The sequence below is a fragment of the Sorex fumeus genome, unplaced genomic scaffold (genome assembly GCF_029834395.1).
Source record: "Sorex fumeus unplaced genomic scaffold, SorFum_2.1 ptg000033l, whole genome shotgun sequence".
Taxonomy (NCBI): domain Eukaryota; kingdom Metazoa; phylum Chordata; class Mammalia; order Eulipotyphla; family Soricidae; genus Sorex; species Sorex fumeus.
This window is the reverse complement of record NW_026606090.1, coordinates 3,688,289-3,707,336: the sequence shown is the minus strand read 5'-3', so window position 1 is coordinate 3,707,336 and position 19,048 is coordinate 3,688,289. Positions and strand designations below refer to the sequence as shown.

Genomic DNA, 19,048 nt, shown 5'->3' with positions numbered 1-19,048 from the left:
GCTCGGTATTCAGGGCTCTTTCCCAGTTGTGCCCAGAGAATCAGGCGGTACCAAAGGAATTTTGGGGAGATACTGACCCAAGACTCCCACATGGAAAGTCTGTGCTCTAGTCTTTTGACCTATCTCCCGGCCCCTGATGCCTCTGATTCACTGTATATATAAAGTTACCTCTGCTTCCAGACTCTGCTACAAAGGGACTTTGTTCAGATCAAAGCACCATTATGACGTGGGAGTGGAATATGCTGAGCAATAGAAAGAGAATTAGTTTATGGGGACACATGGTTATAAATGAGATATGTTTTCAAAATAGGAGGGGTGGTGTTCCGAGCAAGGTGCTCATGGGGTCTCTGAAACTGAACGGGCCCAGCACGGCAGAGGCCAGGCTCCTCCTGGCTCCTGAGCCTGGCTAGCTGCAGTCGCAGCGGACAGCTGCTCTGCTCTCCCTCCTCCCAGCATGGTCCCAGGACAAAGGGTCAGCAACCTGGCCTCTCCCGAGTAAGTGATCCCCTCGCCTGAGAAGCATGATCCATTTTCAAAAACAGCAGGAGCGAAACCTCGGTCTGAGCACAACAAACTCCCAGCCCTCAGGGTGAGGGATGCAAACAGTTCTCAGAAGCTGAGTGACTGACAGAAGGAGGAATGTAAAATTCTAGTCGTCGTTTAGACCCTGGGGAATTTTTGTGGGTTTTCTGATTCTTCCAAAAGTCTTCTGAGTCAGAACCACGAGTGTCACAAGTGGTCTTGGAGAGCAAAAAATAAATAAAAGTAAAAGTCAGAACCAGCTGCAGTTCTGAAAATTTTATCTAAGTCCCAAAAAGCTTTGGTTTCTATGACAGTTAGATTACTTTAGTTTTCCTTTGTGTGCCCGTGAAAGACATTTTTCTTTTAAAAAGTGAAAAGGCAGTCAGGTCTTTCTCATGTCATGATATTCATTAGTTTTTTTTTCCCTCCAAACATATCTCAAATTGATAAAGTATATTCACATAACCATCCTCTAAGGCTAAAGATCGAGCAGAATGGACTAATATAAGCACAGTGTGTGTGTGTGCGTGTGCATGTGTGTGTGTGTGTGTATGTGTTTTAGGTTGCTGTGGTCTCATACATGATGCATGGCAATCCCTGACAACATAATTCTCAAAGTATCACGTCAGTCCTTTCATGTTTTTTGTTTATTTTAGACTCACACCTGGTGATGCTTAGGGGATCCTTCCAGTATGGTGTTTGGGGGTCACTCCCATAAGTGCATGAGAGACCACTCAGTGTCAGGGATTGAACCTGGGGCTCCTGCATGCAAAGCCCACACTTCAATCAGTTGAGCTTTCTCCCTGACCCACAATTGGAGTGTCTTACAATAACACATTCAGTGTTATCAAGCATCTGACCCGCTGGGTTGCTTGTTAATTTTTATCAGATGCTTCTAGTTATAATTATGCAATTATAATTCTTTATGTGATTCTTTATATATTTTTTGTTTTATATAAACTAAATATGGACTCATTGAACTTTTCAAATTCTGCATCACATCGAAATGCCATAGTAGGTGATACTAGTGAAGAGTGAAACAAAGTATATCACATAAAGCTTTTGGTTTCATACTCTAGTTCACCAAGATTTCCTGTATATGCAGGGTTTTTGTTCTAGCAAACGATTGCCTTGATAGTATCCTGGCACGGTTTTCCAACTTTAGCTCCAAGGGACTGACAATCCCCTGGCCCTACTCTGAAAATTGGGATTAGGTCAGAAAATTTTTTGCAACCTACACCCCAGGTGGTCCTGATGAAAAAGAATTGTGAATCATACTTCAAAAACACCTTTCTAATACATAAAGCACTTGCGCCAAATTCGTGCTTTAAAACCCAGTCCTTCCAGTCAGGGTCAGCCAGATTACTGCTCCCAGTTTCAAATGCCCGCATGCGTTTGTCATGAGAGAAGTGCTCAGAAGCTCAGACTTGATCCCGGAGGCCCAGGAGATGGCAGCAAACTCGCTTCTCTCTCAGAAGGTACTTCCCCAGGCAACTATTTACTCCCAACATTCTTTCATATTTAACGTTCATATAAAAGAATACAGAGAACCTTGAGATGTGATTTTATCTGACCCCCTGCTTCTAATCAAGGCGGAGAATAAGCATTTTAGGAATAGAATGATACACTTATCATCAAGAAAAGGGAGCGTACAAAGTTCCCTGGCTGTTTTGTTCTTATCTGTGGCGAAAGGGGTTGAATGATTTCCCTTGGCTTCCAGGCTGTAAGGCTCTGTTATCTCCAATCAAAAATGTGCCTACTAATAACTAACTCAAATCTCCCTGGCAGGAATCAAAACATTCTTATTTGGGTTTGTGGGCTAAAGGAGGATTCTGAAACACTTTGAGGGCTAATTAGCTTTTGGAAATGAAAATAAATATGATTGAAAAAAAGGAATTTCAGAACCAAAGAGAAGTTTGTGTACTTTATTACCCTTAGAGGAAAAATGCCAATTTTTTTTGTATTTAATGTAACAAATAAGCAAAGAGTGTAGTGGATTGACAAACCACTTAATCAGTCAGAGGCAGGTTTTTTTTTTTTCCTTTTTAAATAACAAAAAAAACCCTGAGCAGACAGAACAAAAGGACCAGGTAGACCTGCTGAGTAGCTGCTTTGATCCCACCAAGGAGATTGTTCTCAGGCTTTTGACGCCCTCAAGTTTATTTCTAAAACAAAAAAAGGAGGGGAAAGTGCCTGGAAGTTCTGTAATATGAGATAGATGTTTGTATGTTCACTAATGGGAGAATAGGTTCTCAGGAGGTAGAATATTTGAGGAACTATGGTATGGAAAGAGTTAGGTATCCTGGATGGAAGTTATATGGTAGGAAATTTCCATTCATCTTCAGAAAACATCAAAAATCTGGTGGGAAGAGATAAGAAGGAGCTAACAAATATATACAAACATTGGATATATAAAAAAATGAACACAGGTAATTCATAGAAATCTCACATATATGGTAAAAACTCTCATTTTTTTTAATGTATAAGAAAACCGAAGGTCATAAGAAGTGAAGAAAGTTGCCCAAAGCCTGCCAGTGTCTAAGGAGAGAAGAATTCCCCTTATCTGTTTTCCTTTCAGATGTTTCTGCCACTGTCTGGTGTGTCATAAGTGTAACTCTTGTGCCTCAGGGAAAGCAAGATTATAGGATCTCACCCATCCCTCCCATCTCTAAGATTTTTATTATTCTCTAGGGAAATGTTTTCTAGAACCGCACAGGAGTGTTTCTTAATTTTAAAGTATTTTGATTGATGTGAATTTGAGCTCACTTGCCTTCCTTCTGTGGCTTAACTACAATCAGACATATAGGTGGATGCTTCGTTTGCCACATTTAATCTTGATTTTTTTTTTTGATGGTTTGTTTTCTTTAAAATGTTCTTGTTGCTGAGTTGTGCTTAGTGCAAGTACCATGCAAGTACTTGCCTTGCATGGGTGAAGTCTTTGGGCTCAAACCCTGGTATTGAAAAAAAAGTTCTTTTTTTTTTTTTTTTTGCTTTTTGGGGTCACACCCGGCCATGCACAGGGGTTGCTCCTGGCTCTGCACTCAGGAATTACTCCTGGCGGTGCACAGGGGACCATATGGGATGCTGGGAATCGAACCCTGGGTTGGCCACATACAAGGCAAAAGCCCAACCCGCTGTGCTATTGCTCCAGCCCCAAAAGTTCTTAAAAAAAAAATTATAAAGAACCACTTTGATTTGTCTGGAGCAATAGCACAGCAGTAGGGTGTTTGTCTTGCAAGCTGCCAGCCTGGCTGAGCCAGGTTCGATTCCTCCGCCCCTCTCGGAGAGCCCGGCAAGCTATCGAGAGTATTTCGTCCACATGGCAAAGCCTGGCAAGCTACCCGTGACGTATTCGATATGCCGAAAATGGTAACAAGTCTCACATTTTGTTATGAGACCTTACTGGTGCCTGCTCGAGCAAATCGATGAACAACGGGAGGACAGTGCTACAGTGCTACAGTGCTTGATTAATGTGTTGGCTTTGGAGCCACACACAGATGCTCAAGGGCTACTCACTTATGAGGTGCTGGGGACGAGGGCTGAGGGTTGGAGACAGTGTTCTCACATGCAAATGTGAACTTAGAAGTAGTTCTATAGTTAAAAGAAAAAACTTATAGTGGAAAACCGAACTTAAGACAAAATTTGTTTATTTCGTACTACTTTGCTGCCAGGATATTTAAGAGAAAAAGTGTTAAAATACAAGTACAGGGGTCATGGATGTAGCTCACTGGTAGAGGACTTGCCTGGCATGCATGAGGCCCTGCTCACCATAAAATATTAAGGCAGGGGAACTGGTAGCTCCTGTCACTGCAGACTCGGGTAACTGGACACTGCTTGGGAACACCCTCCCCCCAACACAGAAAAATGAAATACCTAATTTTGCTAAAGAAAGATGAGGTGAGATAATAATTTATCATTCCAGAAAACCATACCTGTTTGGTTTCTGTGTCTGTAATGTGCGCGGATCATTCCTCCTAACTTCTTGAGACACACACAGATATTGCCCAGAAATGGAAGGAGTTTAGAACATGAAAGCATTGGTGGGCAGTCTTGGGCACTTTTGTGGTGGTGAGGTGAAGTAAATGTGTATATTAATACCATAAATCATATCACTATTATAACCATATTATCTAAAGTATAACACTTTTTATTAGGGGAAAAAAAGGAGCCAGGGGAATGGCTAAAGGTTCAGGGATGATGGACTGGGTCTGAATATTTGATTCCCAGCAGTGCATGCCAGAACGATCCCGGGACCCTCAGGGATAGAACCCTGCAGGGCCCAGGGATGGAACCACCTGGCCTGGTTGGCCCGCCTCTCCAGGAATAGCCCCACCCCCAGTCTCCAAGAGCACTGCTTTGGCAACCAAATTGGGAGGGAAAAAATTAGGAAGATGCAGAAAAAATAGTAAAACAAGACTTTCAGTTTCTTTCCCCATTGTTTCACCTGTCACTATATCTTCATCCTTTATAGTTAAAAATGCACATTTTCCATTTTATAAAGTTCTGTTAAGTATATCTTGTATTCGTACAGGAAACTCTTTTATAAAGAAGACTCATTTAAGTTTTCATTGAGTACTTGTTATTTAGTGTTTGTTGAGTAGCTTACCCTACTCAACTTGGACTTTGTAATTATTTTGTTCTGTTTTTCAAACTTATAAATAAGTCACTGAACACCATTAGCCATTGTCAGAGTCAAAATCCTGTCCTATACAAGGTACGTGACTATTATCAAGGCATCCTGGGGATGCACTGCATTGTCACATTGTCATTATTACTTATCTAGACTTCACTTCTTGCACAAATGAGCTGGTCTAGGCCGACCTGCATTTAGCCACTGGTTGTAACATCAGAGCTGCATTTCTTCTGGGAGTCTCTAGCCCACAATGATTAAATGGGAAATCAATGATTGTGGGAAAGCCTCCTGCCTCCTTTAAGCCCTTTGATAATAGAAGTGGTAGATAACTTTCCCCATCGCCAAAACAGATACCAAAATTCTTGCATTGCTCACTGTTCATATGTGATTCCAGATGGTCAATGATCAGATAATTGCATTCTCTCTCTCTGTCTCTCTTCTCTTCTCTCTCTCTCTCTCTCTCTCTCTCTCTCTCTCTCTCTCGTGTGTGTGTGTGTGTGTGTGTGTGTGTGTGCTGAACCCAGGGTCTCCCTCACTCCAGGCAAGTGCTTTAGTGCTCAACTCAGTTCCCAACCCTACTAATTATATTCTCAAAGGAATTTACCTGCATTAGACTTTTTTTTAGGATGAAATCAGCCAGATTAAGAGCAAAGGTGGAGCTGAGAAAAACAGCCATCAATAGGAAAATCTGTTAGAAAGTATCTCATCATATTTTAAGAAATAGATGAGAGGAATTTTTATACAAGTTGGAAATCTTTTTTACAGAAAGATAATCTCGGAATATTGCTATTTTCATCTTTTCCCTGGTATTAAAATGAAAAAAACTGCTCAAGAATTTGAGAACTACATGTCACTGATAAACATCTTTTCTTCTCTAGCTCTCAAAACATATTTATAAGGGCCTAGATATTTTTGGTGCTTGCAGCATTTATCTTTTATCTTTTCAGGGGGTAGGGGTGGGGGAGCGTTGGGCCACACCTGGCAATGCTCAGGGGTTGCTACCGGCTCAGCATTCAGGAAGGCCTGGTGGGCTCAGAGATCACATGGCATGCCAGGGGGGTGGCTGTGTGCAAGGCAAGTCACCTACCTGCTTACTTTCTCTCTGACCACTATCTTTTATGTTTGGTAAGATTGTTTGTCCAAAATGGCATAGAGGGTTGCTTTAGTTCACTCAAGACCTTTGACCTATGACCTATGAATTGACCTATGAATTGACCTATAAATTCACCTATAAATTTCCATGAATTGAAATTAAAAGTAAAAAAAATAGTGATTGAATAATTGGATAGTCAGAAACGATCAAAATGAAAGCAAAATTGAGAATGGAGAGTTGTCAAAGGAATGATAAGGAATGAGTTAATTTTTTGTTTGTTTTGTTTTCATTACAAGACAAAAGTAATTGGTTAATAGGTATGCCATGATCCAAGTGGCTAAATATAGCTACTTACTATTATTATTAGGAATTTAAAAGGTGCTGAAATACAGGTTACATATTATCATCATCTGATTCATCTTCTTCCTTCAAAGATACCTTAATATATTTTTTAAGGTAGACAAGAGATTGTCCCATAAGATAGAAGGGAAAAAGCAGAAAAATATGCAAAAGAATGAGTTATTTTAAGTGAAGATGAGGGCCACATAGCAAAATCTGCTATAGTACAAATATGCAACATTAACATGGATAATTATATACTGCAGTTTTGTGCATGCACTAAGAATCCTATGTGAGAAAGAAAAGCTGTAATAGCAGCTAAGGCCAGTAGCAAAATTAACATTTGGACTCTAACTTTAAGTTTGTCCAGTAGATAAGCAAACTAATTCCTTAAGAAGTATTTCCTTGATCCATCAATGACAATTCAGCTATATCTGGGATTAGTATCCCCAAGTGAAATAAACACTTCTTTGAAAAAGTGTACCTGGGACACTTCTGTGTATTTGTATTTCCAAAACACACAGCCATGGCTATCATAGCCAATTCTGCTTTCATTTAATTTTCCCATACAAGTCTTTTATCTCTTCCAGTAAAGCCATAATTCCTTTGAAATCTCTACTTTATGATGTCCCTATATCTCTAAAATGAAAGGACATGCATGAAATTCCAAATTTTAAATATCATTCTGGGACCACGTTTCTGATAAAAAAAAAAAAACATAAATATAAGTTGTCAGTAAATCTCAAGTTTCCCAAAGAACAGTATTTTCCCCAGCACCCAAGATAGGAATCAAAGAATTCATTTAATAAGCTTGGAACAGAATGGACAAGAAATTAGAACAAAGATCAAGTTTGTACTTTCCTTCCCCTGTAGTCTTTGCAGCCTTGGGAAATGTCATCGGTTGAGCTGTTAATTTTTCATTTTCCTTACCATTACCAGGCTTTGACTTATCCATTTTAAAATGTAATTAGATTTGAGACTGAAAGGTCACTTCAAAATACATGTCAGAGGAGATTTGGAGAAAGTTTTACTTCAAAGAGACCCAGCAGGGTTATTACATGATACCCATACCATTCTCAAATTCTCAAGAACTTTGTTCTTTAAAGTCTTAACTGATAAAACTTTCTTGTGAGAAAACTAAGTCATAGTAGCTGGGAATCAAGTTTGATTTAGGGATAAAAGTTCTGCTTTAATTAGCAGGTACATATCTATTTTAAAAAGTCATCTCATCCCTTTGTCTCTAACATAGCATTGTAGCACTATAGCACTGTCTTCCCGTTGTTCATAGATTTGCTCGAGCGGGCCTAGTAACATCTCCATTGTGAGACTTGTTTTTACATTGTGAGACTTAGTCAATATGCCAAACAGCAAAGCCTGGCAAGCGAGATACTTTTGGTAGCTTGCTGGGCTCTCCAAGAGGGCCGGAGGAATTGAACCCGGGTAGGCCCGGTCGGCTGCATGGAAGGCAAACGCCCTACCCACTGTGCTATCGCTCTCTAATATATGCATGTTTATAATGATTTCTTTTTTTATGTGCGTGAAAGAGGGAGGAAATGTTTACCTGGCTCTCTTTTAAGGAAAGAAAGACATTTAGGATTTATGAGCCACTAAAACTATCATAAAATCACAACAACCATCCTGTTATTTGTCGATTGCCTCGAGCAGGCCCCAATAACATCTCTTCGTCCTAGCCCTGAGATTTTTTGTTTTAAAGTGCCATATTCAAGGCTCTTTCAGAGTTAGGAGAATGAGATCCTTCTTTGTTACTGGTATTTGGCATATTGGGTACGCCACGGGGAGTTTGCCAGACTCTGCCATGTGGGCAGGTTACATTCAGTAGCCTGCCAGTTTGTCTAAAGTAGGAATGAGATGATAAGATGTGGCACGGCCGCAAATGCGGCTGCGCACTTCTGGGAGCTGGGTTTTATAGTCTCTGAATCTTGGCCGCTGATGGGATTACACGGCGCCAGGGGGCCAGTTGGTGGGTGTGACCCCCGCCTACTGGAATTTGGAGGATCTGGGTGGAGGATGCTCAGCCCCAATCCAAGTAGGCTTGGCGATCTCGGCCCTGGAACCCACGTGGCTTTGTCCCTCTGCTGGTACCTTCATGTGTGCGGAGAGTGGTCTCACCATGGTCGTGGCTGGTCCTGGAGGTCTTCGGCTGCCGGAGCCCTGGTCGGGGCAGGGAGGAAAACTCATCCCGCTCCCCTCCAAGGGGCCTCGGTGAGGACAGCCAGGCACGGGGGCAGGAGACTCTAAAACTATACTCAGAGCTAAACACATTTTAAGTGGACTTCATAATTTATTATAAGTATAAGCATTATAAGTATCACTTTTATATTATTGATGATAATTAGCCTTTATTTAGTGCTTAGTAAATTGACTCTTTAACTGATGTTTTTCTCTACCAAAAAAATTCTCATAAGGGGCTGAAGACGTAGTACAGCTGGTGAGGTGTTTGCGTTGCACGTGGCCAACCCAGGTTCCCTTCCTGGCCCCCCATATGGTTCCCCAAGTCCCACCAGAAGTGATCCCTGATTGCAAAGCCAGGAGTAAACCCTGAGCAGTCAGTTGCGGCCCAAAAAGTGAAAGAAAGAAAAGAATAAAACTCATAAGATCAGATCCATTCATTTATTCATTGTGACATTATTTTTTAATCTATATAAAGAGACAAAATTATAATTTGATATCCATTGTTATTTCTTTTTCACAATAGCAATCTATTTGACTTTTTTCCATTTAAGTCTTGCGGAGGATTTAACTTTTCAGAAAATGAAATGTGTTTTTAAAATGTTATTCTTATGTTCAGACTAAAGTAAAAATTTTATAAAATATATATTTAAGGCTTTTGCCCAAGAATTACAAAAACTTTTAAATTGATGTGTGGGGGATGGATAATACCTTATGGTTCTCAGGGCTACTTCTGGCTCAGTGCTCAGGAGTCACTTCTGGCGGTGTTCAGGGAAACATGGTACTAGGGATCAAACCTAGGCCTCCTGCATGCAGAGCTCCACACTACCCTTCTTCCTGGCCTTACACAGACCATTTTACTTTATTATTGTTTTTTTTTTAAATTGAATCACAGTTGCAAAATTGTTCATGATGGAGTCTCAGTCATACATTGTTACTACACCCATCCCTTCACCATTGTACATTTCCCACCATCAATGTCCCCATTTTACCTCCCGACACCCACCTATCACAGCTTGCCTCTATGACTGGCCTCTCTCTCTCTCTCTCTCTCTTTCTCTCCCTCCCTCTCTCCTCTTTCTCTCTCTCTGTCTCTCTCTCTATTCCCTTTAACAGACCACTTTAGTCAGAGCATTTTTTCTATTTTACTACCATTTTTTAGCACAGCGGTAGGGCGTTTGCCTTGCATGCAGCCAACATGGCTGACCCGAGTTCGATTCCTCCGCCCCTCTCGGAGAGCCCGGCAAGCTACTGAGAGTATTCGATATGCCAGACACAGTAACAACAAAGTCTCCAATGGAGACGTTACTGGACCCGCTCGAGCAAATCGATAAACAACGGGAGGGCCTTTGCCTTTGCCTACCATTTTTTATTTTGCATATTTTTTAATTTAATTTTTATTAGTGACAAACCATGAGTACAGTTGTAGACTTACAAATTTTTGTGCTTGGGTTTCAGTTATACAATGATCAAGTACCCATCCCTCCACCAGTGGCCATTTTCCACCACCACGGGTCCCAGTATCCCTCCCACCTCCCATCCCCCCATTCCACCCTGCCTCTGTGGCAGGGCATTCCCTTTTGTTCTCTCTCTCCTTTTGGGTGCTGTGGTTTGCAAAGGAGGCATTGAATGACAATCATGTTCGGAGATTTTTATAGGCTATAATTTCTTGAGAGATATACATTTCTCAGGGTAAACAAAAGATAAAAATATAGAAAATATCAGAAAATATCAATATAGACATTGCTTTCCATAGACAGACTTAATACCTTAACGTACATTATTTAAATAAAATTTTATATTAGGGCTTTACTTATGCAGTTTCCCTATACAATACTGGGTGACCTGTGTTAGCACCACATTTTTCTGCTTCAGTTCCCTTATTTCAAGATGAGGATTATAGAGCTGTTGACAGAATAAAATGAGTTAATGAAGTGTGCTTGGAACTGTGACTCTAGTACATAGTAAAAATTCCACCCATGTATCTTGTGATCATTGCCTTGAAGATGAAAAAGATCCCAGAAATAGAGGCCCAGATTCCTTCCGACCATCGTCTTAGCTGCACATTCAATATGCGGTTTTGTTTGTTCATTTATCTGTCTGGCGGCCACACCCAGCAGTCTTCAGACCTTACTCCTGGTACTGTGCTCAGGGGTCAACCCTGGCAGTGTTCAGGGAACTATATGTTGTGCTGAAGGTCAAACCAGAGTTGGTATGTGCAAAGCAGATGCCTAAACTTCTGTACTATCCCTTTGACTCCAAATGTGGTTGTTTTTATTTCTTTATAACAAGTTTTTTTTTTAAATAAAAACCAAGATACTTGTTTTGGCAACCCAGAGTTAGCAGGGGAATGAGGCCTGGTTGGTGCAGCTGGCATTGCAGTAGCTGGGGTGCTAATGCCACTTCAAAGGCACGGCTTCCTCCTATTTTTATCCTGGGCCAGCAGCCTGCCTCTGCCTTTGCTCTTGAACAAAAGGTTCTGCCAGGTCTCTGACACCTTTTAAGGCTGTGCAAACTCTTCTCACAATAATGAGAATCAATCCTCTGCATTTGTTGGGCTACATGGCACTCAACTGACTCTTTAACTCATCTTGAGGAGGTAGCCTGCAGCACATGGCTGGGAAAGGTGGGGTCTAGGGGTATCCAGAGGCAAAGGCCAGAGATCTGGGTCTGTCATCAGGCAAGCCCACCTTCATTCTGATCTGTAATGCTGTTTTCCTGTGTCATGTACATCCTAACTCTTGTTACAAAGGAATTTTCTTCTAAATATAAGAGTAAAATCTGTTTTATTTTTAAAAAATCTATTGGTTCACACCTAAAACTTTAAAAAGAGGAATAGAAGTATCGATGAAGCAGAATCCTGCTGATATCTGGAGCACTGCAGAAGCACCAGTGAGTTTAAAGGTCCAGAGATACAGATGTGCCCAGTGTGTGCCCAGCGTTGCCAAATTGAGCCAAGAGTCAGGGTAATGTGAGAGGGAGAGATCAACTCAGTGGTGTAAGGAAGGATGGACACGACAGATAGGGAAGGCCTTGTGGATTAACACAAGAACTGTGCTTTTTTCTTTTTTGAAATGAGAAGGTTTTAAACAGAGAATTAAGTAACATACTCAGATTTGGATTTTCATGGGATAATTGTGGCAGCCATATTGAAAATGGACTTAAACCTCAAGGTTGGAACCATAAAAAAAATAAGTAGGAGACTGGAGCAAGAATTCAGGCAAGAGATGAAAGATTTAGTCTAAGAGGGTACCAGCAGAGGCAGTGGAAACATTCAGATACTGAATGTATTTTCTTTCTTTCTTTATTTTGGTTTGGAGAGCCACGGCTGGCAGTGATTGGTGATATTCCTGGTTCCATGTTCTGCTTGGGGGTCACTCCAGAGCAGTGCTCCAGGCACCAGTTCTGGGTTGCAATCAAACCCAGGCCTCCAGCATGCAAAGCTATGGTTGAACCATCCCCCCAGTACCTGATGTATTTTAAAGTATGAGTTAGCATCAAGTGCGGCAAATAGGAGGCAAAAAGGACTTATCAGGGACCCCAAAGAGTTTTGAGTAAGTCGGGAACTGGAAAATGCCTGGTGTTTCTCTTCACCTGCTCCTTCTTGGACATCTGTGTTTCAGAAAACCTGAGCGATAAGTAAAATACCAGGGAAGGGACAAGAAGGTAGTTCAGGCATAAAGTACATCATGCCTGGCATGTGTGAGGCTCTGAGGTTTTTTTTTCTTTGAAAGATAAGACAAGAAAAAATGCCACTTATTGTTACTGGAATCTGTTCATGATAAATTATAGGTCTGTGATAAGTTCTTATTGACAGAGTGCTTAAGAGAGAAAGGAGTTGGAGTAAGAATGGTCAAGGGGAGGCCTTTTCTCTACTGTGCTTATGTAAGCGGGATTCCAGCCAAGAGTTTTTCAGCATTCCAGGGTTTGAACTTCAAAACCTATATCCCACTGATGTCCTTTGGCTTCTAGGCTCTTTGCATTACTTTAGAATTCTCTCCTAAGTCAAACTCTGATGGCACTTCCTTCTTGAATGTCAAGTGTTTCCTGACAATGTAACTGGTTACCAGACACTTTAAGAACAACCTACTTGTGCTTGTGACAGCTGGCAAGATCCCAGAACCGAGTAGTTCACATTTGATCAAAATGTAAAAGGCCTCTTTTCTACAGTCTTTCATTTCGTTTACTCACATTGAAAACTCTTTTTAGAAAGATGTTTTCTCAAAACAGTTTTATACCGAGTGCAGTGTCATGTTTGATAAAGGTTATTGGTATGAGTCAACCTGGGTTCAACTCCTCTGTGCCTGCATTTTACTGGCTTCCTACCTTTGGGGAAGCTGCTTACCCTCTTCAAGTCTCCCTGAGTTCATCTGGAAACTAAGTTTAATAATAGTGCCTACTTCATGGGGTCAGTATGAGGATTATGTGAAGCAATTAGCACCAAACTGAGCACAGAGTCAGTCATCTATTTGAGTTTGCTGTTGTTTAAACTCCACTGTGTTTTAACTGTGCTCTTAATGGGAATATAGAACACCAGGTGAATGGTGATCCAGTGGGAATCTTTACAGCCTTTACTGCACATAGAATATTGGAGCAGCTGAAGGTTGGCACACTCTTCTAGGTTGAACCCTTGAAGGACATGCTGCTCTAAATATACCGGATGATGTTCTCTGTGTGCTGTTCACTCTGCCAGCTGCCCAAGGACTTGGGCCCTCCATGTTTGAGCTGCATGCTGTCCCTGTGGGTTTGCTTTTGGTGTTTGTGTCTGTGTTTATATATCCAAGCTAGAAGATCAAGGTGGTGTGTCCAGGAGATGGATGGATGGGATGGAGCACTTTGCATGCAGAGGCTCGTGTTCAATCCTGTGCCCCTCACCCTAAACTCTGCTGAAAATAAACCCTGAACACTGAGCCAGTAGACTCCTCTAGGCACTACCAGTTGTGCCAAAAATAAAGAACATCAAGATAGTTGATCTGCATTGGCCCAACCTAACAGACTGGAAGCAGAAAACTGATTAATATCATAGACTATTCCAAAGTTTGAAAAGGAAGGAGAGCAACAGAATGGTGACTGCAGAGAGGGTAAAGGTAGCTGCAATGGGTGAAGAAATGGCAATGCAGACATAGGAGAGATATGTTTCTATTTTATCAGGATCACAGGGCGAGGTTATGGGGACAAACCAGTTTAATATAAAGAAGAGGCCATGAACCCATAGAAGTGTCCTGGAAATAAGTTGGCCCCCTTCCCTGAGGTAAAACCTCAGAGAATAAGTTAGCCACCTTCTCTGGGGTAAGGACTCAGGAAAATAGAAGGGTTTAAGTCTTAAGAATAATCTGAAAGAATATTTGCTATCTGTGTTTATGTCTATGCATCTATTCTAAGAGGTCAAGATAATGGATCCAGGAGTATAACTTAAAGGGCTGAGCCCATACTTTGCATGCAGGAGCTGTAGGTTTGATCCCCCATATAATATTGTCTCATAAGCATCACATATGATGCTGGCTATCACTGACTATGGTGAAATGCCCTCATATCAAAAATTTGGCTTCTTTTGATTCTAGGCTAATCCATAGTAGAATCTACAACCTACGGTCAAACCTGTGTCATCCCGAGATTCTGCCACTTGACATTTAATCTCCAAAACAGAAGAAACACCTTTTATTTTCAGACCTCTTTGGTCATTTCTGGCTTAGAATAGATCACATGGCTTCATTTAGTCAGCCAGGCTTGGAACAGCATGAGCCTGGAGACAGAGATGGACAGAAGGAAATAACAGCAGAGAACAAGATGTGAACTGGCTTAGCAGAAATGCGTTGAAATTAGGGGTTTAAGAAGTGGCAGAAAACTGCAATATTTTTGGCACAAACAGAAACAACAATGGACCTAAAGAATTATTTATACCATGCATGTGAGTCTAACCTAAGATAATTTGTAATTTCATCTCTCATTGGCACTTTAAGGAGCCTAGTTGGCAATGTGAGGGAGACGAGGAGTAGCCCTTTCCACTTCCTTTATTGAGGAAACTGAGTTCCCTCCCCACCCTCAGTCCTGATTCTATGTGGGGTGTATTTGTGTTCTGTACAATAACTGTTTTTAACTCCAGCACTATTTTGAATTCCTCTTTAGACATCCTTGACTGGGACTGAGGAGATAGCTCGCAGGGCTTGTGTGTATGAGAGAGGCTCTGATCCCCAGAGACACATGGTCTCCTGAGCACCACCTGGGACAGCCCGGGTGTCCCCTATACCACTTGGCTGTCCCCACTGCCCCAAGAATAAAAAAAAAGCAGGGCTTGACTTACTCTTTTGACAATTTTCTTTGTTTTCACTTCTGTACTTTCAGTATTATGCTTCAAATTTATAACTGTCCCCCTCTGCTCCCTCTCTCTCCTCTCTCTCTCTCATACACACAAACACACATATACACACACACACTCAACCAATTAATATTTTTACCTTAGCCGAATAAGCACAAAAATCTCATCTTTACTAGAATGTCAATGACCTTTTGAACATTTTCACTTTTGGCATGACCTTTTGAAAATTTTCAAGCTAAGTTCAGAGGGAAAATACTAGAAAATAAATGTCTATTTTTGTTTTTATAGGGTCACCTCTTGTGTTGGAGGGGGTGGATTGTGTGTGCCAGGGATCAAACCCAGAGCGCCTATGTGCATAAAATGCTCAGAGCCTGAGTTATCTCTCTGGCTCCAGTGGAGGAAAATCTAGGGTTCGGGATGTCCCATTGCCAAGGGAATGCATTCATACTGCACTTTAAAACTTTATTGATCAGAATTTCTTTTTCCACTTGTTAGCACATGTGGTGTTAATGATTTATATGTAGATGCAGGAGCCTCCTAGTGCTGTGAATATTAGATCTCTTTGTTTCTATTTCTTCTGGTCTCTGTTGTTTTAAATTTCTTCTGAAGATGACTTTTGAGATGCTTGCTATAGCTGAGGAAAGACCACAGCAGAGAGTAGACAGATGCCACTGAAATCTGAAGCTGTCCCAGTCACTCAAGAGACCAATGTTCTCTCTCTTCCATGGATAAAGATAAAGGGATATCGATACACACTGTCTGAGATTAAAGCTAAATTTCTCATCATTTAATAAGCATTAGTACCTAGGTCAGTGTAGAAAATTCCCTTTTCATCCTGTCTAGAGAAGGAAAGAGTTTCTTCCCAAATTGGATTCCTGTTACAGATTAACCTGTAATTGTAGTTATTTGGTACCAGACTGTTTCCTGCAGACAGACTTGAGCTGAGTCATCTTTGATTCTTTAGCTCACACAAGAGGTACTGGAAATATTCACTGTCACTGTCCTCCTGTTGTTCATCAATTTGCTCCAGTGAGTCCAGTAATGTCTCCATTGGAGACTTTTATTGTTACTGTGTTTGGCATATCAAATACATCACGGATAGCTTGCCAGGCTCTGCCGTGCAGGCTAGATACTCTCCGTAGCTTGCCGGGCTCTCCGAGAGGGGTAGAGGAATCGAACTCGGGTTGGCCATGTTGGCTGCGTGCAAGGCAAACGCCCTACTATTGTGCTATCGCTCCAGCCCACTGGAAATATTAAGAATTTAATAAATATTTTGTTAAGTGAATAATTGAAACCAACACATAAATTATGAAAACAGGGATCCAAGTCCTAAAATGGCAAAAAAAAGTCAGACTTTCTCCTACTCCTAACCATTAAGTGAAAAAGAAACAAAGAAATTAATGAAAATTTCTTTGAGCTGAGGTCAAACACCACTACTAAAATTTTAATGGTTAAAAATAAGCAAAATCCACTATGTGAACATCCTCATCCTCTTCATATTCAATGCAGGAATGAATCTGCTACTTTCCTTATGTGTCTGATATAAAAATAAAACAAAAACAATACATTTGAATCTGAGATATTTTGCCCAAATCCAAGTCTTATTATTCACTTTAAGAACCATATCAAGAAATAAAAACTTTTTATGAAACAAACACATGTATAAGCACTGCAGTGACTTTTGTTTAAATATATATGTATATATACACCTATGCTAATTTTTACCTCAAAGAAGAAAATTATGTGAAGCAAAGAAGAAAATTATGTGAAGCATTCTCCAGCAGGGCTGGAGAATGTAGGTCAGTGGTACAACACTTTCCTTGCTTGTGTGTGTATTGGAGTTTGTTCCCAGAACCACTAGAAAAAAAATCAAATAATAAGAGTTTCGAGTGAAATAGGAGTGTGTGAAAGTAATGTAGACAAACAGTCCTGAAGTTCCCTGGAGATGCAGGTGTAAAAGAAGAAATTTGATTGCAACAAGTTTTATTTCTGTACACTAGACAAATCAAGTATTTCGCTTACTCGGGGGAATGCAGCAGAAGCACAATGAAAAAAAAAAGGTAATGTCCACATAAGGAAGCAAAACACAAATTAAACAAGAGGTAGGAGTGTTTCCCTACTGACAGGGGGCACCACACCAACCTAGGAAAGAAATAAGGAGCCATGGGATGGCCACCAATCTAGAAATCAACTTTGAGAGGAGAAATGTCCTTAATTGCCATAGTCCAAGAACATCCAACACATATAAGTAGCCTTGTTTGGTTTTGCTAGACTCAGAGACTAAAAATAAAACAGCAGATTAAAAGCCACTTGGGAAAAGTAAAAGTCCAGTAGCTCTGGTCTCTTTCTGGGACAGTCGATAGGGTTTGTTGATTTTTGTGCCAGGAAAACAAGACTGATGTGAATATATGGAGGATACCAGACTCTGTGGGGTGACAGAAACCTTGCCATCGTGGTTATGCACAAGGGAGGTCCCAAGAGACATGGTAGCAGCTGGAGTTTGGGTTCAAAGAGAAAGTGAACAATTAGGTGAGGAGGTTGAAAGACCCAAATCAGTGTAACAATACACCAGGCAGACTGCCTATATTCACCTTTTCATTGTTTCTAGGAGAGTGGACGCTCCCTTTCTCTTCCTGGAAGACCAGTCCCACCTGCCTTCTCTGCATCTCCCTGGGCGTTCCAGCCTGCGTACAGCTATACTAGCCCAGCAGTCGATGGGCTCACCAAAAGAAACAAGAGACTGACTCCTTGGGAGGCAGCAGCACAGTCTCCTCTCGGGCTGGTGGATGACGCCTTTCAACCCAGAAACATTCAGGAATCCATCGTAGCAAACGTGGTCTCAGCTGCTCGCAGGAAGATGCTTCCAGGGCCTCCTGACGATTGGAATGGGAGACTGTCCTATGTTCCTGAATCCCAGAAAGCCGGGATGGGTTCATTTGGAAGGCGAGAGTCTAACGTTGCAACCCTGTCCACTAATAGTATGCTCCCCAACTCCCCATACAGTTCCCAGTTGCCATATGCATATTATAGGCAGCCTTCCAGAAATGAATCTGAAATGTCCTTTGACACCAGGTCTGATTACTCTCTTCCAGTAGCTGACAGCAACTACAACCCACACCCACGGGGATGGAGACGCCAAACTTGAAAGTTCAGAGTAACTGAAGGTGCACAGTATTTGTTTTCAAATGTTTCTTCATAGAGTTTTTAAATTTTTCAGTAGTTGTAGATACACTTTTGACCCTGGCTTGTTCTCAGAGGTCATTCTGTATGTGTTTGTGTATGTGGGAATGCATATGCATGGATATGCATATGTGAGTGTGAATCACTGCCCTTTTTGCTGACGCATAGAGAAATTTCTTTGGAGAAAAAACCATTTTCTACATTATTTTGGCACAGATATGTAATTCATAGACTAAATTCCATTTATTTCATTTTTATGTGGTAGTCTAGACATAAAATAAGATGACCTCTTATTGTCTAGTTCTCACTCTCAGAGAACCCGGCAGGCTACTGAGAGTATCCTGCCTGCATATATTCCTGATTGGGAACACCTGTAAAGGTGATTAGAGGCTGCCCCAAAAGCCTCCATCCCTCTTGGACAGCCTGGCAAGCTACTGAGAGCATCCTGCCCGCATGGCAGAGCCTGGCAAGCTACCCGTGGCATACTCGATATGCCAAAAACAGTAACAATGATGTTCCTCATTCCCCTGACCCTGAAAGAGCCTCCAATATGCCATTGGGCTACACTAGCACGTGACAGGGATGAATGAAGACATTACTGGCACCCGCTCGAGTAAATCGATGAACAACGGGGTGACAGTGATAGTCTAGACATCTAAAATGCTCAACTGGTATAATATGAAATTTTCTTCTCTGTGCCCTGATTAAAGAATTAATGAAATATAGTGAAGGGGATTTTTAAAAATATGGCATACTAATTGGCTTTAATATAATA

General features: G+C 41.2%; 1 protein-coding gene across 1 annotated transcript in view; it reads left to right on the top strand.

The window, feature by feature from the left end:
- The window catches only part of SYNPO2 (synaptopodin 2), a 185,871-nt gene extending 167,476 nt beyond the window's left edge, over positions 1–18,395 (top strand). Inside the window, exon 5 of the mRNA XM_056116935.1 lies at positions 17,702–18,395. Within this exon, the coding sequence (XP_055972910.1) occupies positions 17,702–18,238 (537 nt within the window). The 3' untranslated portion in view covers positions 18,239–18,395. The remainder of the gene's footprint in view (positions 1–17,701) is intronic.
- Positions 18,396–19,048: the final 653 nt, after the last annotated feature.